At 40.9% G+C, this 25,411-nt stretch overlaps 1 protein-coding gene across 1 annotated transcript; it reads left to right on the top strand.

The window, feature by feature from the left end:
- Window positions 1-7,728: 7,728 nt before the first annotated feature.
- Window positions 7,729-23,651, top strand: SERPINB5 (serpin family B member 5). The gene is made up of 7 exons (XM_061346638.1): window positions 7,729-7,851; window positions 13,406-13,580; window positions 16,464-16,601; window positions 17,954-18,071; window positions 19,435-19,577; window positions 21,066-21,233; window positions 22,545-23,651. Exons 2-7 carry the CDS (start codon window positions 13,407-13,409, stop codon window positions 22,935-22,937), a joined length of 1,134 nt encoding a protein of 377 aa, XP_061202622.1. The 5' UTR covers window positions 7,729-7,851; window position 13,406; the 3' UTR covers window positions 22,938-23,651.
- The last annotated feature ends 1,760 nt before the right edge of the window (window positions 23,652-25,411 follow it).

The following is a 25,411-nucleotide window of genomic DNA, read 5'->3' as shown; positions in this document are numbered from 1 at the left end:
CTTTAGGGAATACTGCTGCTATGATATTCCTGGGTGGATGGCTGCCATCCATAGCCACTGAAACCACACCATCATGGTGGAAGAGAGCTGTATCCTAAGAGCCATTACTTTTAATGCACTCAGGACTTGAGGCTCAGAGAGGGTGTTGTATAGCTATGGTGCCCAGGAGGAAAAGAGTTAAAGTTGTACTCAGGTCCAGAAATACTGAAGCCAAAATAAAGCTGTGTTACATCTATGGTACTCAAAGCAAGGGTGAGCTTTGGTGCAAATCATGAAGGACTGTTTTTTTTGAGGAGTAAGTGGTCTTCAGAATCTGTATCTCATCACATGGCTTGATTATTTTTCTTAGCTTTGCCTGTGTTATCTTCAAGGGTAATATTTTCCCTATACAGCATAAGTCCGGTGATTTCTGGTGGGGCTTTCCTCATCATGTGCTCACCACACGGGAACTGTGTGGCGTTCTGTATACAGGTCAAGGATAAACATTTCAGCTAGGTCTTCTCTGGGTAGCATTTTGTATGTTAGGTCTTGCTAACTCATTGAGATTAAATGAATTTAATGGAGTAAAATCTCTTCAGTGATGACTTCATGCACTATTGAGCAGATGTGGCTTCAGGGCTGTATTGTTTGACTCATGTACATTTAAGATACCCAGTTTTGCCAGCTGGTGCTGCCAACTCCTAGCCACCCATATATGATTATGTGCTATGCATTGTTGAGTTTGGTGTAGCTGCATTTTTCTTTGAAATGTTTCCACAGTCATAGCATTTAGCAGGCTCACAGCCCAACTCACTTCAGAGATTTTATTATTAAAAACATTGAAAGATGTCTTGCAGCCAGTGCTTCTTTGAGTTTAGAAAGCTTCAAGCTTGGATTGTGCACTTTGGATTACTTCACGTTGCCTTCATTTAATACTTTGATAACCTGTAGAATCTCTGGAACAGCTCCTAAGGATAGTGTAGATGCGCTCATCCTCTGGGGTCTCTTTTTAATCACTGCCATGTTTTTTAAAAATATGTGCTCTAATCCGAAGAGAAATCATGGGTCTCAGTAAGTTGGTAGATCAGGTTCTACAGCCCATGTTATGCAAAGGTTCAAGCCAGCTGCTTGTCACAGCTTGTGTCTCACTGTCTTAAAAAGACACAAATCTGTGAGTTGACCCAATTTTTCTTTCTGGGGATTTTCTCTCCTGTGCAGTAGAAAGCCTGTAGTGTTTACTGTTGCCAGGCTTCCAGGAATCTAAAGTGTTAGGCAGTGAGAAGCAGAAAAGCAGTTCTGCTCAAGTATGTGCTTTTAAAAGTATTACCAGGCTCCTCTACACAGATGATGGGGGAATAACTTTTGCAGTTCCAATATGCAGCAGAGTAACTGAACTTAGCTGTTGCAAAGCAGAGTCACACTGCATGAATACATTTTAAAACTGATGTGCTACTTCTGATGTTTCCAGCAGACTTCATTCTCATGCTAAATTCAAAGTGTTTTTTTCCTGTGTGACTGTAGAGAGCAGTGTTTGCAACATTACTGAATGACTTGTAGTCTGAATGAACAAGGAAATAAAGGGTAAGTGACCTGTTCTGGGAGTAGACCATGCTGCAGCTCCTTCAAATAGTTTTTCTCCTGAATTGTGGTTTGTCTTGTAATTTTCTTCAAAATAGTGTTTTAAGAGGTGAGAGTCTAAACATCCCCTCTGCTTCAGATCTGAAGTCTCACAGTTCTTTAATTCACAGGAGGGTAGGAAAAACTTGGGCCATCCAAGGTGTCTTTCAACCAATATGTTCCCCCTTTCCACAGTATGGGAGATGCAATGGTGGTGTACCGAGGGATGAGCATCACAGTGATAAGACACTTACTGTTGCATCTCTCACTTATGCAGGCTCAGGGGAGCACAAGAAGTCCCACAACCACCAAAGGCCAGCAGCTGTACTAGGAGTAGCAGGCTGTGTAGCTGCTGCAGTCTAGCCTGCAATACATTTCTGGGCTAGCATTTCCTTCCTGGATCCCTCTAAATTTTAATTCCTAAGCCTTTTAATTAGGTCTTATATGGAAAGTAGCAGAAACAGGATAGAGAAGTCATTTAACTTTCTCTTCATCCAAGCCACTCAGAATAATTTTCATCTTAAGCAGGAAGTTCTTTGAACCAGGCTATTACTCTGTCATGAGCTGTCTGTAATCCTTCCCCATGCACAACACCTTTTCCACACCTTTCAATACGATTCTCGCTAACAAGTCTGTTTCCCTATTTTACTCAAAATCCACTGAAGTCAATAGCCACCTTCACAGTGGGTTTTGAATCCTGACCTTAGGTAGAGAGATAGACAGGTGTTTGCATTACCACAAATTTCTGTAGACCTAATTACATCTTTATGTCCTACTCCTATTATATAAATGTTATTGTGCTAATAAATTTGTTAGTTTGCTGGGATATACACGCAGTATCCTCTGAAATTTCCCCATAGAGCTTAATGGGAGCATTAGATCTCAAAATGACTGAAGAAAGCTACTTCTCCGTAGGTTGCCTGTCGTCTGGGTAAATGTAACTAGGAAAGTGAAAAGGAAGCATTCTATTATCAAGTCTTAATACTTCATTTTGTAAAATATAGAATATATTTTATGATTTATAACTTTTTTTTTATATTTTTCCTATTATAGGCTAATACAGTATTCTTTTCTATGTGTTTTGTGATGCCAGCCTAGTAGTCCTGAGTTACTGGTAGTAGTCCTGCTACTGCTCAGCATGAGAATAGCTCCCTTGCTATCATGGGCACTAATTAGTTTACATTAGCTGGGGTTTTAGGCTATTATTTCTAAATTTTACATCTGGAAGTCAAGATGGTTTGCAGCTATAACTTCTATAGTTTCCTGATCATACAGAAAACTTGCAGGGTGTGTTCCTTCATAGATCTGCCAAATACCAACAGGAAAAGCAAGAAGTAACATGTTCACACCTCATCTTAGCTGCATTCAGGGATAAACAAAGTCCTTCACTCCATCCTCCACTGAAAACAGACAACAGGAGAAAGTTCAGCCTTTGAAGGCCGAATTTCTGTTTCCATTTCCAGTGAAATCTTTAGCAAATATTGTTTCTAAGCCTTTATTTTCCTGTAATACACATATATTCCGGCTATGAAACTGCACTGAGCAACTCTGGGAAAGTGTGTGCCTTGGCTTGCATTAATCACACATTCACACAACTACTGGGATTACAGAAGAGAGTGACTCATCTACTGATGACAGTAGGTAAAAGGGCAGTGGGGGCGTGGGGGATATCCCTAGTTCTCATACACACTTAAGGGAGTAATACAAACACAAAGCTGGAAGGGAAGCTGTCTGTCAAGAGTCCAGGTCTACTACAGAGGGCAGTGAAGGTCATGTAACCCCTTCCAGAAACTGCTGAAGCCTTGAGTTAGAACTAGTCTGGTGTCTGAGGGAGAGGGCTGCTTGGTCCCTTTACTCCTCTTGGGAAAGGTACATCTGCTAATTTAGCTTATGTCAGTATGATCTCCTCTCTCATTAAGAGTTCCTACTGTGATCTAGTTACAGGGGCAGTCCTATCCCAATACAGATTTTATTTTGTTAGGTGAAGGATGACAATTCTAAAATCTCCAGTGCTCAGTTAGGAATTTACTGATGGATTATTATGCTGACAGTAATTCAGTAGTTGAGGTCCTCCACAGATCTATACTTGAGCACAACAGACTGGATATGTAGAGAAAACATCCTCAGTAGCAGTACTCCCATGGTATGTTTTTTTCAATCAGGTGAATCCATTCACCTAAACAATCCATCTCTCCTATGAAGACGGACTGAGAGAGTTGTGGCTGTTCAGCCTGGAGAAGAAGAAGGCTCATGGGAGATCTTATAGCAGCCTTCCAGTATCTGAAGGGGGCCTACAAGAAATCTGGGGAGAGACTGTTTACAAGAGCACGTAGAGATAGGACAAGGGGTAGGACAAGCTTCCAAATGAAAGATGGCAGATTTAGGTTAGCTATTAGAAAGAAATTCTTTACTGTGAGGGTGATGAGGCACTGGCACAGGTTGCCTGGAGAAGCTGTGGCTGCCCCATCCCTGGCAGTGTTCAAGGCCAGGTTGGACTGGGCTTGAAGCAACCTGGTCTAGTGGAAGATGTCCCTGCCCATGGCAGGGGCTGGAACTGGATGAACTTTACGGTCCTTCCAACCCAAACCATTGTATGATTCTATGAATACTAGGGAGTGGCACTTCAAAGATTTGAAAATATCACAAAATGGGAAGAAAAAGAGAAGACTGAGGTAACATGACAAATGTGAGAATGTTTGCATTTTTTCTGGAACAGACATTAAGGCAGGTGATGTTGACTCAACTATGAGCCTGGCAAAGGAAGATGGTGCAGTAACTGCCAGCATTGGTGACAAGGGAAAAAGAATATTATCTGTGTCCCATGAGATGGCACTCTGAACCAGCAGTGCACACAGGGATGGGTTCGAAATTTTATTGTCCTGGACAGAGCGGATCACAGAAGTTTTAGTGAGAAGTGATTAATCCAAAGCATTGTCTCTCTGCTTTTGTTTCACAGGAGTTGATCTTAGTCTTTGTAGTGGGAAAAAGATGAAGTTTCAGAATAATGTGCCATGGTTTTTCTTGTCTCTTTTATATATATGCATTTCCCCTTATACTTTGATTTCCTGGTCATATTAGGAGCCTCTTTCACAGGCTTTTCCAAGTAGTCAGTCAAATCTATCTCTGTTAAGCTGATTTATTTGTATTGCACTAAGCATTATGCCTGGTGCTAACTGTTGGGAACAATACCTTTAGGGAAAGTAGTCAAATTGTCAACAACCTGATTCCAGAACATGGGATCATTCATTTCTCATCACCAGATTAAAGGCTTTGTTCTCACTGAAAGCTGTCATGTATTTGGTTGCCTATTTCAGTTTTTTTCCCAATGAAATGTACACCCCAGTCCAGAACAACCTCACTAAAAAAACCCAAAAGTAAGTAAGTAGGTATGAGAAATTAATTTCCAGTCTGTTGTTAGAAGTAATCACCGGTGAGTAATACTTCTACGTCAGCAGACATGTCTGAAGAAAACTGCCATACATGTTGAATCAGTGTGTTGCTATGTGACACCATCATTTATGTGTAACAGGGCATACACCTTGGGAAGAAAGAGAAAATAGAGACAGCTTGTTGCTGTTCAGTTATCTTTCTCAATGGAACCAGAGAATAACACTTTATTATAATTTCAAGTGTTATTCTAATTTCAAATTACCTTGTGGTTTGTAACTGTCAGTCTGATCTTTGATAGCATTTCTTATGAAAATTAAAAATATTTGGCCTATCACTTATTCCTGTTGCTAAAAAGAAATCTGAACTCATGTTATGGGGGGAATATTAGAAGTGCTGCTGTGTGTACCTGTTTACAGACTCTGCAATCTTACCCTTTGAATTTTTCTAATTGTGTTAAAGTTACAGGTCACTGAATCAAAATAAAACGTACAAATGACCTCCTATCATTGGCTTCCTTGCAAGATCCACAGCTTACTGTGAAAGCTGTAACTTGATCAGGAGACCTTTCATGACTGGCAGCACAGAAAGAATGCACCAGTTTATTATATTTGTTATTCATTTCCACTTGTAGATGATTTCCCATGTGGTCTTCAGGACATAACAGCATTAATTGCAATCAATTATGCACTGAGCATTAGTGAGTTTGGGGAAGGAAAAAACAAACAAAATACTAGAGTGGATGCTTTGAGTCTCTGAAATAGTTAGAATAGTTCTCCATGTGCTGTTGAGCAGCAAGAGTTTCCCTCCTCCCAAATGAGCTTGCCCTAAGAGTGGAGAGAAGGTGGCTGGTTTTTGTTCCCTTCCAGCAGCATGTAGGGACAGCGTTCCTAGGAGGTGTTCAGAGGGAGTGGCAGGGAGAGCTGGGGGAGCGAGGGCTGAAAGCAGGCTGAGTAACAGGAGAGTCACCTGGCTGCTTGCGTCCCTTCTGCGATGAAGTGCATCCAGCTTGCCAGTTCATAGATGAAGACACACGTATGTAACTGCTGGATCCCAGCATCCAGCAGTGTCTTCGTGGTTTTCCTTGGGCTGTTGAAGACCTGCAAGAGGTGCAAAGAAGACAAGAGCTGAGTTATTACTTTGTCAGTAGACTGTGACTTGTCTGTGTTACAAGGCTTTAATATTCAAAGTGTTCCATGTCACACACCAATTGTTTTTCCCTGATTTACTTATTTTCTGACATAATATCACAATAGAAGGTGTCCAGCTAACAGCGGGCTTAAAAATAGTTTTGACTTTTTTATAAGGAAAAACCCTGTTATTTGTTTTTTGGGGGTTTTGGTTTTTTTTTTTTTTTTTTTTTTGTTGTTTTGTTTTGTTTTGTTTTTTTTACTTGGTGTTAGAAATACAGGCCATAATAGGTGTGTATTGAAAATGCTTTGAGATTAAACTCAACAAGACTAATTTAGTGAAAGGCAAATGCAGAACACAGGGAAGCTGATGCAAGCAGTTTTTATTCAGTCAGACCAAGAGAGAGTGTTCCTGGACTGGGAGAGTGGCTTCATTTCTTGTCCCTTGCAAACCTCAACTACCTGAGGTTAAGCATGTTGTAATTTTCAGGTCAGCACCTTCTACTTTTCCTCATCTTCCTGGCTGGGCTGTAAGTAAGACACAGTCATACGTCAGGAGTTCTCATAAGTATGAGTAAGAAGCTACCAGGAAGTCACAGTTATTTTAACATTACCTCCAACAGCAAATAAGCCCAAAATACCCATTCTCAGGGGAATCAAGACTTCCCTCTGAGCTGTTCAGTTACCAGTGTCAGTGTGGACTCCTTCATCTGAAGCATCACAATTGCAGCAGTGATTACTAGTTTTATAGCACCATGAACAGAAATAATTAATTTCTCAGCAGTAACTAGGTCAGGCTGAAGGATTCAGTACAACTACATAGTGCCTGATCTCAGCCATCCAGAGCAGTTATCTAATTGTGGGTGATGTTTATACACCTCCAGCTTGGCAATGTAGTCTTTTCCATTGTCCAGCCTTTAAAAGAAACTTTACAATATGAACAAAGGAGTCCCCATCCCGCAGGTGAAGGGTTGGGACTTTCTGCTCCCCTTCCACCTCTAGGGACAGCAGAAAAGGCTGCTCTCTTCCAGAAGAGAAGCCTGTAGGAGGAAGCTCTTGCTTTACAGCAATAAAGAGGGCAGGTATTTTTCCTTGAATGTTAACTCCAGTCTGGCCTTGAGCTTTTAGGGCAACCAAATACAGACCTGTGCCCCTTACAAAGACAGAGTTAAGACACTGTCTTAATGCATATACAGATGCTAGGTGCTCAGACACGCACTCCTACATGTTTTGTTTGTTATCCTGGGTGTCTTTTTCACAATTGCGATTTTTTCTGCAAATAGCGGAAACTCCAGAGTAATTTGGAGTACTGTTTTGCTCAGAAGGCCTTTTAATTGCCCATCCACTCCTGTATTCTCTCCTTCATAGTCTTCCTTCATTCTTGTCTGGTGCCTTTTGTACTGTGCTTGCTGAAGGCAATGCACAAAGGCTGCTCTTTCCTGCCAGAGCTTGTTGTTGTCTTCAGTAGCTGGGCAGGTAAAGACAACTAGGGTGTGAATCATTTTGCTCCTGCAATGCAAGAGTTGCTATGAAGCATGATTAAGGCTGGGGGAGGGAAGAAAGAGAGAGTGAGAGGGAGTGTGTGTCTGCACAAATTAAGGTTGGTAAAGTGGGAGTGGTGTCAATGAGCAGGCAAGGTAAGAGAGTCTTCTGCTCAGCAAGGTTTCACCACGGGTAGCTAGTTCTTCGTGCTGTACCCATTCCATTGGCTTGTTTACCAGGATTATAGCTTTGCAAAGTAAGTACAGCTTTTTTTCCTCTTCTGATACTTTAGTTAACACCTAACTAATAGTTAAAAAAATCTTCACAGTGAAACGTAATGTTGTAGAGGGAGTGGGATAAGGAAGTTTGTTCAAAAAGATACCATCTGAAATGAAAGGAGCGAAGATCCTCCCTAAACTGCAATAGTTTGGTTTCATCCCAAAATCGCTGCATTGCTATGCTATACTTCTTCCCTCTGAAAAGATTTATTGGAAGTGGCGAATAGGATCTGGCAGGTAAGACAGTGGAGGGCATTACAAATTATAAAATATGGTGGTTTATTGCAAATGGCTTTCCCCGTATCGGAAAAAACAGCTTGTGTATGATACCATGAAACATGCTCCATGTGTCAAAATAACATTTGGACTGTCTTGTCAATCTCTGTTATAGAGGAGTATTCCTTTCATTTTATGCAGAGGTGTGTACACTGCACTCCATTTGCTTTATTACTCAAGTGATTAACCCACACTTGTTTAAAGTGAAGGGCAGGAACTTTGGTCCAGTAATTACCAATTTATTTTCAGCGTGACAGTTGAGTTTAAAGAATTCACTGGCTATTGAGTTACAACAAAGGATGTTGTAGTGGCTCATCCCGATTTCCTTCCTGGAGTGACTTTCCCTGCTATGTTGCTGACAGTGCTTTTTCCCAGTCATACAAGATGTTCTAGTCCCACATCAGTCTGATGTCTTGCGTTCCTCAAACAAATGTCTGTTCAGAGGAAATTGTGTCCTTGTTGCATAGCCAGGTATTCTGCCAGGTAGAGAGTTGTCATTTGTGTAGAAGTAAGAAGAAGAGGCTCACAGAAGTCCTTTATTTCCTTTATATTTTCTGTTTGCCGAGTAAAAACTAAAGTGGGTCATGTTCAGTGCTTGAGCTAATTTCAGATATTAATGCCTCATTTGTGAATCATGCATATATCTGGTTTCATATGGTTTCAGACAGTGGAAGTTTGTTTGGACTGGAGAGATTACAACACAGGCACTCACAGCTCCTGAGCTATAAACCGAATACACTCCCCCAGCACTGAATGGCCAGCACTGGCCATGCTATATCTGTCGCAAGTGACTTCTCCTGGAAGGACTGCTTAACCAGGACAAGAATAAAATGAATACTTGTTCTGCTTTATCAGATTATCCCTACCATAGAGTTAAAATGACTTGTCAGACACTTCCACACAGATGTTCCTATTCTCCTGGTTATATTTTTAAAAGATAAGCTATATTTAGCTTTTCTCTTAGTAAGCAGGTAGTAAACAAGGCCTCTCTCTTGGTTTGGGAGGTGGGAGTGTTTGTTGTTGTTGTTGCATTCAAGAGTGACTAAGCAAAAATGGTGTCTTAAACATGTTTAAATCAGGTTTTTCCAAACTGGTTCAGTAGCCTTTCGGCTCCCTTCTGTACCTGAAAGTGCTTCTGTAACTCTGACAATTTTAAGAAAAGCTGGGTGGATCACAAGGTACCTGTGCTTAGAAGATGCCCCAGTGCCCCAGGCCTCTCTGGAAATGCTGACATACCGCTTTCCTGGGAAAGGAGGGACTCAGCAAGAATCAATGCAGCAGCCCTTTCTGAAATTTCATTTTCAGGTTTTTTACTCCTCCCTGTTTGAGGGTTCCCTGTGATTGCTGATTCAGGAGCTGGGTGTAATTTCTAAGACTGTTAATGGGCAGCTAATGGGCTTTCCTCTAGATGGGAGCTTCAGCCCTTCTTACTTGACTGGAACTGGCTTTACTGGACTCCCAAGGCTTGGGATGCTCAAGTCGTTAGTGAGATTTAACATTTTGAAATGTTTGCTACAGTAATTTTTTTTCCAATAATATGAATGTCATAAGCTCCTAAATATCATACATCATAAATAACTGGAGCATAAAAAACTGTCTGACCAGGTGAATTGAAAAAGTGGTATAGGGATTATTATTCTCTATCCAGCCCGTCATTCAAGGTTAAGGATGGGACTGCGCTTTTGTCCCAATAAAATGCCATGAATGGGCATTATTTGAATGGTAGCGCTGAAAGAAATCGTGAGAATGGAGAGCTTTACCGCTACCAGGAATAGTTTCACTCCAAACAAAAGAGACTTTGAAAGTATCAGCAGTTAATATATGAACAAAAGGTAAATGAAAGTTTCACCATGAAGTACCTCCTGCTTTCCTCTGAAAAAGGAACACCGAAACTTTGTAGAAAATGAACCAACATGAGCAGTATCAGCATTACTAATGAGGTGAGAAGAGGTTTTAAGCTATGGTACAGCTTTTCACTGGCATAAGGAAAAAGAGTTTCATCCAGTTTTGCAAAATTTCCTATTTTATTTCCTCACTCTGAATCTCTTGCAACTCAAGGAAGCAGAACACAGGTAGCACATACACATCTTAAAATCACCCTAGCTTTGCCAATATAACTGAAAATACCAGTGTTAGAATGACAGCATAGGATTTGCAATATTAAGCTAGAAAGGGACAAGAAGTACTTTTAAGTGGTTATGATTGCATGTTGATTTTTGGCCTGTAAGGAAGATCCAGAGGCCTGAATAGAATAGAATGAGGATATGCAGCACTAAAGAATTATATTCTTTAAGTCAGATTTCTTTCAGATGAGCTACATGCCTCATTCTGCATTGTGATGTTCTTTCTGTTGTTTGACTTCTTGAGGGTGGTAGATGTCGAATGATACATTGTTTGTTACTGGTTCTCAGTAAGAAATACCTGGGAAGCTGCTACTTGCCACAAATCTCAAAATTTAGGGGATTGGGGAGGGGGACAGAGAAAGAGAAAAGGAGATAAGGATTATGCATTCTGTGTTCATTGTGCATGGTTGAGTTAATGGGGAAGAGAAGATAGGTAGCCTGTGCAAGGCAGTTTATTTAAGACATGCAGAGGCACAAAAGTACATGTCTGGGATGAGCAGCTACAGCCAGGCACTTTAAAGGATGATGTTACATTGCTGCTTTGCCTCTTCTTCCAAGTTACTCCCTCATCATCAGTCTCAGTCCTTCAAATTTGTTTTAACTGACTTTTGCCACTGTTCTGCCCAAAGCTGTTTTCCTTTATGGTGCATGCTGGGCCCACTTTTCTGGTAATTATTTGCTTTCATGCATGGTAAGTTGTAACTATGTAAATGAGATAGATGGCTGCAGTGCTGCGCTGGTGCTTTAGATACGTAAGATCTCTGAGATATGTTTCCTGAGCCTCACTCTGACATCAGTGTGACTACCTGCTGACACTGTAAAATGGGATCTCACATGGATAGTCTCTCTTTACCTAGCGCTGCTGGGCACTGCCAAGCTATTGGCTCCTAGATGTTGCAAAGCGTACTCCTCTATATTTTTATGTAGGGATAACTTTCTTCAGTGATATATATTTAATGTTTTCCCGTCTTCAAGATGAATTCCCATTTATTTTTTTTTCCCAGTGGAAGGAAATTTGTTAGCAAACAGTTTATTGCTAATACCAACAGTCAGAACATTTTGCAAGAGTGCAGCCGGTTAGGTGTACTTTTCAAACGTGGATTTAAAGAGCCTTGGTTTTATGCCAATACCTTTGTGGTTTTTTACTTAATTAGATTGTGCAATGCATTTCAGTAGCCTTTTATACTGCATCTTTTAGCCCCAAACAAACCAGTTGCCAAGTAAAACAGTTGCCTTACCAAATAGATGCAAAAACATTTGTAAGTTAATTAAAATAAAAATAAAGACATTTATGTTAGAAGAAGCCTTTTCTAATCGAACAGGCCTTACAAGTAAATCAAAAGTGTTTCCCCCTACTGTGTCACAGGCAAATTGTGCACCAGTTCTGTTACTCCCATAAAAGTGTTAAATACCACATATTATTTGGAAGTCATTCGCTGCTGTCAAGTACCACAACGGTGTCTCTGTACAGTAGTGTCAGATGTTCAGCTACGTTTGGGCAGTATGACACATGCACTCAAATAAGAGACAGTTCTAATTCAAAATGCTTTTCCAAACTGGGAGGAGTGGGAGCAGTCAAGAAAGGTACCTTGCTGGAGACAGTTGCCTGCCCATATGTTCCCTGTTCCCCTTTCTGTCTTCTCATACCTTTCTGCTTCTCCTTTCTCCCAAGAAAGTGAGGTCTTTCCTGGGCTAGGATGTAAATTATATGAACTAGGTAAGTAAGTGAGACTGCAGTATTAAGTAATTATTGGAGAGAAATCCCTGTCCTTAAGGTGTTTCTCAAAAGATTAGCAAACCTACCAATGTCAGAAATAACTGACTTTCCTTTTCATGACAGGATAAAATAGGGCCCCTAGATCTTCAGTGTCAGAGCCTGACATGTAAGTGTAGATAGGTGTGTGTCTGGATAAGAGCACAGCTTTTAAAATCACCCCTCCATATTTATTCCACTATTTTGCCATTTTTTCTGAAGGGAGCAAATGCTGGAGATATCCTTTATGTTCTGTGTGAAATCTTATGTGAAATATTTATCTTTTCCATTTCCTTTCTGTCTCTGACAGTAGCTTTGATGGAGCTGTTTAACACCAGTTTTAACAGATTGCCTTTTTTTTAGGGATAGATGACACTGAGGGCAGAGTAGTGTCAAATTCACTATGACAAGAGGGGTTGTCCTTTTTGTGCTTGCTGGTCTAAAGCCAGACTTGTGCTATTGACTGAAATTTTGTGGTTTACCCTTGTCAGCTTGAACCTACACAAACATGCTTAGACCAAAGTGCAATTTCAGGTATGTGAAAGTGGTCTAGAAGATGGGAATATTCTCTGGCTTTCCCAGAACATGGGCTGCAGCGGCTGTCCCTTGGGCACTATCCTTCCCATTTCTGACTGCACAGATCAGCTAACAGCCCTGTGGCAACTGTAGTTATTAGGAACAACTAGGAAAATATTTATGGTTAAAACAATGTAATTGGTGAGTAAGCACGCAGCCGTATTTATTTAGGAGGCCTCCTTTAAGTTTCTAGGACAATCTGAACCTACAGGACCAGACAGCTTTCTGAAGACTTCGAGCAAGGCTAGGGAGAATGGGGATCATCCCTCAGAGGAAGGACATGTACCAAAACTAAAGCCTTGATGAACAATTAGCCATGAAGCAAGAGACAGGAACGATTATGAGACTATTAAAGGCCTGTCTGAGAGCCACGAGAGCCCAGAGCACAGGCAAAGTACCTTATAAGTTGACACATTCTAAGAGTATCAATTAAAAACAGATTAAATTCATATGTGATCCAATTTGACTCATGTGCGTGGGTCACCCTGACCTACCCAGATTTCCCAAAGCGCTTCTGGCAATACTGGCTCGTGTAATACGTGGGATTGCCATCTGTCACTTGAAGATGGTGGCTGTTAATGAACCACTTTCATTTCCTTGGCTGGATGTGGACGAGACCTCAGGAGCTGCCAGTGTGCTGGCAAAAGCTGAGTGGGCTCAGTCAGGCCCTTCGCTCTCCTCCCTGAAGGTTCAAGCTGCTCAGTCCCATGCTGGTGTCCAGCATCTTTCAGTGGTCTGATGCAGCCCCACCACAGCAGGAGCTAGAATTACACTGAGTCATCTTTCTTTTCTTTTCTGTTTCAGGATGACAATGGATGCTCTGCAACTAGCGAACACTGCCTTTGCAGTTGATATGTTCAAAAAACTATGTGAGAAGGATAAAACAGCCAATATTATATTTTCCCCACTGTGTACCTCAACGTCTCTGGCTCTGGCATATAAAGCTACAAAAGGTGATACTGCAGACCAAATGAAACAGGTAAGGTGTCAGCATTTTGTTCTGTGGCTGCAAAATTATATGGCAGTTGGAGGTGCTTTCATTTTTATTCTTATTAATATACTACGAGACATCTTGCTCCTGTGTAAGTCAGGCTGCAAACCATCCCTCCAAAATTCGAGGAAGTTTCTCCACTCCATAAACCCACACAGAAAAAGAGGTTGAAAATCTGGCATAAAGAAAAAGCTTTCTCAATTGTGTACAAGGTGGACATGGCAGAATCCTCAACAGTTGCATTGAAGCTTTGTCTCCTTTTAGCATGATGTTGATTGTGGCTGCAAGTCACAGTCAAGATCACTCAATTTTCTGGATATTTTTTTTTCCTTTTTTCCTTTTTAAGTAATGACTAAGCTTTATAGAATTGGAAAGAATTTTGCCATTGTCTGTCAGCAGCAAGTATGCTTAGCAGCTCTGTCACCGGCATTTCCCCTTTCTTCCGCAATACGACTAAGAGGAGGCAGATGCAGTAGAAGGCGCCACAACTTCAGCCATGTTTCCTTACAAGCAGCTTGTGGTGTTTAAGGTGTTTCCAGCACCATGATGCAGTATGGTGATTTATCAGGGTCTCTCTACAGTGCAGGGAGACAACCTTGCAGCCTCTTCTGCTGCCCCTGTGTAAGCAGAGATTTGCACAGCTCCTTTTTATCTCGTTGAGGGTGCCCGTGGTTTCTGCAGTTCCTTAAAGGTGGATCAGAAGCAAATTCCATATGCATTTGTGTGATAATTATCACCTGATTGTGATGGATATTCTACATATTTGAATATGTTTTCCCTTCATTGAGAATTCCTCTATGTACCTCCCTCCATTGGGAATTCCTCTCTGTACCTTGTTGTTTACTGAAGGGAGCCCCACTTGTAGCCCCCTGTGCTCTCACTCATGCCACAGGTTTACAATGAGTTTTGTGCTATTCACAGAGCTGCGTAGCAATATATCCATGAAGGTCTTCTAGGCATTGCAGATTTTTCCACACAGCATTGTGGGGTTTTTTTCTTTTTAATTAAATTAACTGATTTTTTTTTTTTTTTAATTTAGATGCCCCCTGCAGCTTCCTCACCATTTCAGAATTCAAGCATTTTCTTCTTAATGGGAGATTTCAAAATATTAACCTGCTCTTAATTTTGTTTTCACTTATGTCTGTAATTTGCTTTGAACCATCCCATAATAAGTTAGCATACACATCCACAAATTTGTTACACAAATGTGTTTACGTTTCATATTTCTCAAGTAGTATATAAAAAGTGCTGACTGAAAATACTCAGGAGAGCTTGGTATGTTTCAAAATGTAACATCTCCTGTTTCCCATGTCTGTTCTAGCTTCTGCCTGCCCCTGAGTTCACACTTGGTTTTTAAATACTAGATATAAAGGGAGCCAAACTGGCAGTCTTACTCTGGAATATCAGTTAACAAACTTGTGCCAAAAGCTCTCCCAGGTAAAGAAGTAGCAGTAGAGTAGCTTTCTCCCCAAATAATTTCCAGGCACAGAAGCTTTCTGCATGTAACATGGTAAGAAATGAAACTACGGGAGGAAAAGGAAACAAGTGGAGAAAGTTGTTTCTGAGGAAATGACTATGGAGTTTGGCTATGAGACCTGTGTGGTGCTGTATGCTTGGGAGCTTATTTCCTTCTGCTCCAGCTGAGCAAGGAGAGGGAAGGACACAGAGGGGTGGCTAGGGCAGAAAAGCGATTTGCTGTGTCTGTGAAGATATGATGTGTTCAGGGAGAAAGAGTAGTGAAGGACAAAGGGAAAAGGAGGTTGCTAGTGCCTGCTATGCCTCATGTGGGAGTTTGAGACATGTGAGAAGGGTTGGGCAGGTTACCTGTAATGAAACAGCCACCATCAAAGATCCTGTAATACACAGAGGTTAGGAATTCAATTCATATTTACAGGGTTATTTTCAAACAAGACCAGGAGAAACCTCTCACCTCTGGTGCCTAAAAGCAGTAAGTTTTAGGTCACAACAGCACATCCTAGAACTGGACTTGTCATTCCCAGGAGCTGGGACGTGGCCACGTGTGGGTCAGCAGCCCTACCTCCAGCTCATACTGTGTCTACCAAAACAGACATATTCATCTGATCACTTTTTGCTGAAATATCACATGCTGTCATAGGATCATAGAATCACAGACTGGTTTGGGTTGGAAAGGACCTTAAGATCATCTAGTTCCAACCCCCCTGCCACAGACAGGGATGCCTCCCACTAAACCATGTTGCCCAAGATTCTGTTCAACCTGGCCTTGAACACTGCCAGGTATGGAGCATTTACTGCTTCTCTGGGCAACCTGTTCAAGAGCTTCACCACCCTCATAGTAAAAAATGTCTTCCTTATGTCTAATCTAAACTTCCCTGTTTAAGTTTGAACCCATTACCCTTGTCTTATCACTACAGTCCCTGTCATGTATCAGTCACAGCAACCAGAAAACTTGATGATCTGTTAAGCATTTTTAAAGGGGTAGCCCACTTCTAGAAAGGAGACTAACTGGGACCCTCATTTATCTGGCTTAAGAGCTCCAGTTTTTTGAACAGGAATGTAAGTTAGGTGAAAACATGACTGTATACTACAGCATTTTAATGAGAAAGCCACATCACCAGCATGAACAGCTCTATTGATTTTCTTGGACTGCTCACAGGAAAGAAATGCAATTGGTAAAAGTTCTGTTAGGATCAGATTTTTAGATCTATGTGAGGATGTCAAATAAATAAATAGTTTTTGAGTGAAGAACAGTGAGAGGTTGTGTTGTTAGCTTAAATACAAAAAGCCACAATTCTGGTCACAAACGAGCGTTACTTTTTGCAAAGCTGTTGGGAATATTTAGACAATAATAGTAATAAAGATGTTTAGTGTTTTATTATATTCATTTTACAGGTACTCCATTTAAAAGATGTCAAAGATGTTTCTTTTGGGTTTCAAACAATAACTTCAGACGTTTCCAAACTCAGCTCTTTCTTTGCATTGAAAATGGTCAAACGGCTCTTTGTAGAGAAGTCTCTTAATCCTACCACAGTAAGTACTGCAGAAAAGCCTGGTGCTATGAATTGCTTGGCCAGCATGTTGGACTGCAATGTTATTTTAAAAAACTTCTCTCACTTTTGGCTGTTAATTGGGTAGACTCAGATGATGAACAATGTAATATGCTCTGATGCCATGAAAGGTTGTAGGACGGATGAGTGTTCTGCCTGACCTCAAGCTATGCAACTATTACAACACTTCTAATTCTTTCATTAATATGCTTTATGTCAGTAGCTCAGTAGGTTTTCAATGTGACCTAACTTCTATGCCACATCAAGGTCTTTGCCTTGCAAGTATGAGCGAAAAGGAGTTTTAAAAAAAGTTGGTGGGCCAAGTGTGTGACCAGTTCACACACCCAAGTAATTACTACTTAAGCTGTCTGAGGAGGCAGGAGCCTGGCTATGGAAACACCACAAGTGGAGAAAGTGATGTTTGGCCTTATAACTTATGGACCTTGCAAATACCTGGGAAGAACATTGGTGGTTTTTTGTTTGGTTGGTTGGGGGGTTTGTTTGTTTGGTTTGTTCTGTTTTGCTTTTTCTTTCCCCCTAAGTTGTTTTTGAATAGGGCCCCAAGCAAAGACAACATCAGCCTAAAAGTGGTGTTTCAGAAAATTCAACATGTTTAAATGGTGCTATAATAATTTAATAATTTTATAATCATATTGATTGGAATGTTTTTAAACTGAAAGAGGGTAGATTTAGATTAGACATTAGGAAAAAATTCTTCACTATGAGGGTGGTGAGGCACTGGCACAGGAGAAGCTGTGGCTGCCCCATCCCTGGCAGTGTTCAAGGCCAGGCTGGACTGGGCTTGGAGTAACCTGGCCTAGTGTGAGGTGTCTCTGTCAGTGGCAGGGGTTGGAACTGGGTGAGCTTTAAGGTCCCTTCCAACCCAAACCATTCTGTGGTTCTATGAACCAGATTGCCTGCTGTTCAGCCTCTGCTACAGCAAAGGCCAGTACCTAGCCACAGTACCTATCCACAGCAATAAACATCTCATCAGGTGATGACAGACATGATGTGAGCAGCCTGTGGCCTTTATCTCAATCTTCTCTATTACCCAGATCTGGACTGAGGGTTGTTTTATCCTTTCAAACTCTGAAATCGTAGTCACTCCTGCAATACCAAAGTTCCTTTAGCTGCTGATGCAACACCACTGGACTGAAGACAGCCTTAGGAGCAATGTGCTGAATGTAGCTGTGCATCCTGGTTGTCATCCACTATCACTCACAATAAACTCCCCAGCTACCCTGTGGTGAGGCTTGGGATGCTGGTGTTGCAGACTCTGTAAAGAGCAGGGATGGCGTTTAACCTAGGATGACTTTGGTACCTTGTGTCTTTCAGGACTTTGTCAACTCTACAAAGAGGCCTTTTCCATCTGAACTGGAATTAGTGGAGTTCAAAGAAAAACCTGAGGAAACCCGGCAGAAGATCAACAAATCTCTTTCAGAGCTAACTGATGGTGAGTACAGCTTAACCTTGGGGGTGCTGTTTGCCTCTTTGGAGAAAGAGATCTTTGTCTTTGGATACATCTTTATTAATGCTTTTAGAAATAAACACATAGAGAAAGCACGGAGACTAGAGCTACTACTTGGATTCATGAGGATTAGCAATGTCAGCCTGTTTTGGCATTATACTGCAACACTTCTGAAGGTGGAAATGTGGGACTGACCTTGCATTAATTAGCCTTGGGCAAAGCTGCTCACACTTGACTGCAGCAAGACAGTTTGGGAGGATGACAGCTCCTGGCTGTGTTGCTTCACAAACATCTCATATAGATACACCAAACACCCGGGCCCTGGCTTACTTTAAACATTTTACTGTGATGGGAAGTACTTGCTGAACTCTGAATTTCAGGCTGTTAATTAATAGCTTGGCTTAGTTCAGCTCAGCTGCTTTTGCCAGCAAGGAAGCCACAAGCAGATGTGCATCTCTTATTTACCTTCCTGTGGGAATGGGGCAGCAGGAACTTTTCCCGTAGTGCTGCTGAGCCACCAACCACGGGGCTGAGTTATGGGAGATGCCCTTCAGTGACCAGCCTGTTGGGGACAGAGGTCTGGCCCTGGCCCAGAAAATCACCCAGGGCCCATGACCAGCCTGTTTGCAGCCTGGGCACAGGTATCTTAGGGGTCTATTGCTGCCTGTTGCCCTTGTGTGGTGCAAATATGAAAACATGGGTTCACGATTGGTTTTCCCCAGGATGGCACAGGTGCCCATGTGAAATTATGTCGCCCTGTGCAATTCATGCATGAAGGCAGGACTTGCCTCTGCTGTGCTCTGGATTCAGTGTCTTTTATGGCAGTGCTTGCACAGGTGTAAAACAGTGTAAAGCACACAACATTTCCATATTATTTTTGAAGTCTGTAGCAGTATTTGGTTATAAACTGTAACCAGAGCAGCATTTTTTGCTATTCTGGTTATTTTATTCTCATGTATCAGTCTAGAAGTGAGAGGCTGCTAATATGGAACTTCCCTTCAAGTCTTGCCCTCCAAACGACAAATACTTGTTTGCTTAAACATGGGGAATTTCACTGAAAATTCAGTACGCTCTTTTAAGGTACTGAGCAAAAGCAGTAAATGTAGTTTTGATAACATGCTATATATGCCAAGAAAACCTGTCATTTGAAAGATCTGCCTTTATCCTAAATCCATTTTCAAACATGAAGCTTCAATTTTAAGTCAGTGCTTCTTTTTGGAGTTTTCTAGTAGAATTAAAAAATTTTATTTGTGAGGTGCAGGACACAGATTTTTTAATTCAGTGAAATGTTACCATATATACTGATAATGTATTGTTGTATTAACAACCATCTTAAACCTGTTCATAGGCAAAATGGAGAATATTTTGAATGAGGACAGTGTAAGTGACCAGACCCAGATCCTCCTTGTTAATGCAGCTTATTTCATCACAAATTGGATGAAGAAGTTTCCAGAGGCAGAGATCAAAGAATGTCCTTTTAAAGTCAATAAGGTAAGTTATGTTCTGAAAAAAAATAAAAATTAAACTAAAGAGTACTGTTTTCACTCAAGAAAATGGAAACTTTGAGCTAAGGAAACCCAACAATAGAAAATGAGAAATATTTATTGTTATTGTAGGATTCTTAGACCCTATCTAATGCTATCTATATGCTGTTGCAAGGGTCACTAAACCAGTTTGCGTGTTGTGTTGTTTTAAAACTTTGCTGGTGCATTCACATCCGTCTTTCAAAGGCCCAGTATGAAAGCAGATTGTCCTGCTAGTATATTTAGACAACAGGAGCTGAGTACAAGTGATCAGAAGCAGACACTGCCTACAAGGAGGTACACATTCTCATGGGTAGCTTCTTCCAAGAGCTTGCAGCCTGTACCAGAGGCTGCATCCCAAACCCAGTAGGGGCGAAGCACAAAACACTGCATTTCTCATGGTCACAGGGCTAGTGAAACATCTGCACCTGAGGGATCTCTTTAAGAATACCCCTTATGTGCCTCGCCCTGTGCTTTCCACTTCAGGGATGGTGCCCCATCAATCTCCCTCTTTCCAATCAGGTTGAGGACTACAGCCCTTGGCATATCTGCTGTGCTTAGCCATGAGGTCCAAGTGTGTGCAGCCCCTATGGCTATTGCCTTCAGGAATCTGTAACCAGAGATGAATGTTGTGATCATACATTCACTTTAAACCAAAATATAAAGCTGGGCAACATTTGTGAGATAAAGAGATTATACTCCAAATATATACATATGTATATATGTGCATGAGAAAGTTGAAGTTTCAGGTTCATTGAAAATATTTGTAAATTACGACATCAGCAACAGTTTCAGCTAAAAAAGCTTTAAAATTATACAATCAAAACCAAAATTAAGGAAATATCTCAAGCTCCTTTTTCTGTTTTTCAAAAGTAACATTTCAAATTTTAGCATTTGAATTTTAAATGTTTCCAGATGAACAGTACAGTTTGTAAATCTTCCTTATAAAATAGTTTTGTTTTGTTTTGTTTCCTTCATGAAAGACAAAGGCATGGGCTTTAGGTAAGCCTGAAATTTCTTCTTTTTCTGTTTCAGCTCCTGAAGAAAATATCAAGTATTTGTATGAACAGCTTAACCTTCATGGTTGAGATGTGTTCAAGTACTTGGTACTTATTGGCATTAAAATGTATAATTGTTTAGACAGTATAGTTTGTAGCACTCAGTGAAATAAGCATAAAGGGCCACTGATATTAGGTAAATTTCTCTTTTAAGGCACATCCCCCATATATTGCTGTTGTAGTAAGTAGAAATCTATTTCACTTTTCTTTGTAAAGCTGCCTACTGTAAAAAGGCAACAGGGTCTCTTACAGCTGGTTAAATTACCTATGAAAGCCAACAGATCCTCTGATGGCAACTCAACATATCAATTCCATGCGAGCTTACAAATTTTCCAACTGTCACCAACTTATTTGTGAATTAAAAAGAAATGCTTGATTGTTTTCTCTGTGTTTTGCAGACTGAAACTAAACCAGTGCAAATGATGAATCTGGAAGCTACTTTTTGCCTGGGCTATGTAAAAGAATTAAATGTTGCCATCCTTGAGTTGCCATGCCTTAACAAACATATAAGCATGCTCATTATGCTGCCCAAAGAGATTGAAGATGAGACCACTGGCTTGGAGAAGGTGAGATGAAAAAATATAATTGGTATGAAGCTTCCCCTGGAAACAGCCCACTTATAATGGCATATGCTTAGGGAAGGTTTTTCTTATTTAGATGCTATACAGAAGGAAACAAAAAGTATTTTTCCTGTGAATTTACCTTCTTATTCTCCTTCTCTGTTCCTGATCTCCTGTCTGTGATATTGTTTCCAACTGTGGCCAAGCATGGCCAAGAGTTTTAGGTAGGGTGCACACAGAGAACAGTGTGAAGTGCAGAAGGTGCTCATGATACACTTTAGGAATTTGCTTCAATTTGAAAATCTGGACTCCCAAAATAATTTTCATCTTAAGATTTTTATTCATTCCATAGTAAAATGCTGAAAGTCATGCTTACTGAGTACTCAGTACTGCTGACATTACTTACTCTGGTGTCCTCATTTTTTTTCCACTTGGCATGTATCCATGATTTGTTTTACTGAGGTCTTACACTTAATTTTAATTTTGTGCAGAGGTGACTGAAAATGAGCCATTTTTAATTACAACTGCACATAAATTTGAAAATGAATAAGGCCTTTCCTGAAGAACAACTGTTTCTTATGTCATTTCTCTATGAAAATTTTAGAACATACTTTCACCTCTATTCAAAGTTTAAGGATTAAGAGATAGATGATCATGCAAGTCTCCTTTGTAATTTGCTACAACTGGCCATAAATTGTAAAGGCAGGAAGAGTCTGCCTTTGCAGCTGTAAGGTACTTTTTTATATAGGAGTAAATTACAGAACTCATATCTGAAAATGCAAGAGAGGCCTTTCCTGATAGCAGTTTGTTACGGGCCCAAATTCTGCCTCATCACTTCCCAGTTTTTAAAAAATTGCTCAAACAGCTTCATGTTTGACTGACATCAGGCTCTGGATTTGGAGTCTTTTTCTGTCCCAAATACAAGCAATTTCATTACTCTGTAGGGTCAGGAATCAAGTCCTTTGGATTTGCCACTAGGCTGGGTGTAATCCGAGTACAGATTGTCTTTCTCAGATTCCTTCATGTGGTGGTTGAATTGATTGCCTGTCAAAGGCTTGTAAAGGGGGTAAGAGTTGCAGCATGCACGTAAAATGGACTTGCTCCAGTGGCGTGTTCTGTGGATTAAGTTGTATTTGCATCAATACACCTGAGGGTAGCTTAATCCTGAATGCTACAGTTGTGAATTCAAAAGCAAAGGTTGCCTTTTGGACTTTACTTTCTGGGGGCTTGATAGGATTGGGAAGTTTAGGAATGGTCTTTTTTTTTCCTCTTTCATTGGACTGCTCAGTAACTTCCATTTTTCCTTTATGTCTTCAGCTGGAAAAGGCACTCACCCCAGAGACATTATTACAGTGGACCAATCCCAGCATGATGGCTAACACCAAAGTGAACGTATTTCTCCCAAAGTTTAGCGTGGAAGGTGATTATGATCTGAAGCCACTTCTGGAAAGCCTAGGAATGACAAATGTCTTCAATGAGAATGCATCCGATTTCTCCGAGATGTGTGAGGCCAAAGGTGTGGTTATGTCAAAAATCATCCATAAAGTGTCTCTGGAAGTAAATGAACAAGGTGGCGAGTCACTAGAGGTACCAGGATACCGGATTCTGCAGCACAAAGATGAATTTAAAGCTGACCATCCATTTATCTTTTTGTTTAGGCACAACAAAACCCGTAATGTGATTCTTTCAGGCCGATTCTGTTCTCCTTAATCAGAGTGTATTCATTATGAAAAAGCACAATTACATTTATGGTGGTGCATTTTCCTATAAAGCTTGGCATCCTGACTACCACCTCTGAAAGGAAATCTGGGAGTTTCGTATATGAGTGGGGTAGTACAATGTACTCTACATATGCAGCAGGACTAGTTTATCTTCTTATGTTTCATCCCCTTAAGCTGAAGGATTCTCACTGTGAAGAACACATCGTGTTTTACTGAGAAGTATGCCAGCCTCGGCAATGAATATATTTTGTTGTTCTATGACATCTTTTTCCCCAAACAAAGTGAAATGAGAGATTGTTTTAGATAGACCAGGAGTTGGAAAGGGCTCTGGGAGGAAGGGCTACATTTCTGCTCCCTAGCCAAACTACTCTTCCTTGTGATCCATGCTCTGTGGATTCCTACTGCCTAGAAGGGGAAAATGTCGACATGTGGTGTGACAGCCCTCTCCTTGTACCTGGCTACACCCTGGTGGTCCAGGGTGCTCTGTTGAATCCTGCCCATGCTCAGTGAAACACTGCCCAAGTTCGGCAGCCTAGCTAGACAATTCAGCCTAGCATCAGAGTTTGCATCTGTGAAACAGCAGCTGCACTGAGACCTGTGGATGCAAGAGGCAATAACCATGGTGACAGAACGTTTACCCAGAAGACTCTTCAGCGTAAACTGCTTTGGTTTGTAAATTGGACTCTGCTGTGTGGATTTTTTTGACTCTGCCCTTTAGACAAGATGGGACCAATTCACTGCAGCTACAAGGAGCCCTGTTATATATATCCCGAGAAAAAAAAAACAATTATACAATTCCAGGATACAAAATAGTTGGATGAATACTGAAAGTGGCACACTTTTCATGCACAGATTGTCTGCAATTTCTAGTTCTGGATTCAGCATTAAGGAGACTCCATACAATTACATGATGTCTGAGGCATGAGGAAGAAATAAGGACTTCAACTTGAGTAAGATTAACATTGTAATTACCGGTCTCCAAATTCCATATGAAGTCATGGTAATCAGATTTCATTTGTGTCTAAAGACTGCCTGCTGCATGTGTTCAGTACTGTTTTACCTAATTACTGTTCAGAATAAAGCACTATAAAACCTGTGTCAAATGTCTGCAATACCTCCTTCGTCAGTTGGTGTGTTCACTCTTGTGTGTTCACTGTCAGTGTTCACTTCTGGCCTCCAATAAATGATAGCAATGAAAATAAACCCATTTACTTAGCCCACAAAGTCAAAATAAAAAACTAAATCAATGTCTGGATTGCCCTTCTGGACCACCTAATGATAGTTCCCAGTAAGGACTATGTTACTAGCTGGCACCACTCTACAAATAATTCAGTTATGTATCCTCAAAAAGTGGGAGCATTTTACTTAAGAATTCCTCTTCGTACTTCAGGTCTGAAAGAAACCAGAAGGAGATTTCTAAACAGGAATATGCAACCCCTAATTTGTATACCAGAGAACAACACTGGTTATTATGAATTTGGAGACAGGAGTTATGTTTTAATTCGTGGCCAACCCATGAGATACGTGGATACATGTGTCCGGATACATGGATAGTAGTCAGAATAAGAATGCAAAATACAGCAATTACTCTGCAGCCCATCCTGTCTGAGAAGGAATTGCCTGCAAAGATCTTTATCAGCTCAATAACTTCAGTGACGGCTGAATGTCTAGGAGCTGTCTTACACACCCCGTCATTGTCTGATCTCTTTTGGAGGCTGGGGTCAGACTTACTGCAGGGCTGTTGTCACTGTCGTTTCTACTGGTTCTTCTGTAGGATGCTGTTCAGCGTATGATATTGCACATGGGGTTAACGACTGACTCATACATAGGCAAGATGGACTAGTTACTTATAATCAGTACAGTTTGTGTTTAGGCACCGACTTTTTGTCAGTAGTTCTGGTTGTCCAGCAGAGCATATTACGCTTATTGTAATATGCTAGCACTTTCATAAGCCTGCTAGACTGATGAAAACTTCTGGCAGATTGCCCCATCCCTCTTTTTCTGCCTGGATGAGATTTCCTGAAGGAGAAAAGCTCAGACACCACTCTGTCAGCCTCTTTTTTCACTTCCTAAAAACATTCCAGTCCATAAGCCGGTCTTCATTCAATGGAGATCATATTCTGTTAAAATGCTAATGAGAGCATTTAGCCCATGCACACAAATTTATGTAAGCCTATCTTCTCAGAGAGTTCCTTGTGATGGCTTTGCTAGGAAGGGTTATCCCATGAAAGCAGAGACAAACACTGCCTCAGGGTAGGGCCCATCTTTCTCCACCTCCTGACTAATGCCAAGGTGTCCCAGCCTATGCAAGGCAAGCAGATATGAGAGATACAAAGCTGTTTTAGTCAGCAGAAGGCAAACCCATTTATTGGTCATTTATAAACAGGGTATCCTGCCCATGAAAGCTCAGGTTAATTTTTTACTTCTGCCTCTTGCCTCTACCAGTCCAAGTATGACACCCAT

Source organism: Neopsephotus bourkii, unplaced genomic scaffold (assembly GCF_033783945.1).
Source record: "Neopsephotus bourkii isolate Nb327-2 ecotype Australia unplaced genomic scaffold, CSIRO-AGI_Nbou_v1 NB_272, whole genome shotgun sequence".
In the NCBI taxonomy this organism is placed as follows: Eukaryota; Metazoa; Chordata; class Aves; order Psittaciformes; family Psittacidae; genus Neopsephotus; species Neopsephotus bourkii.
The sequence above is the reverse complement of the archived record's forward strand: the minus strand, read 5'-3'. Positions and strand labels throughout refer to the sequence as shown.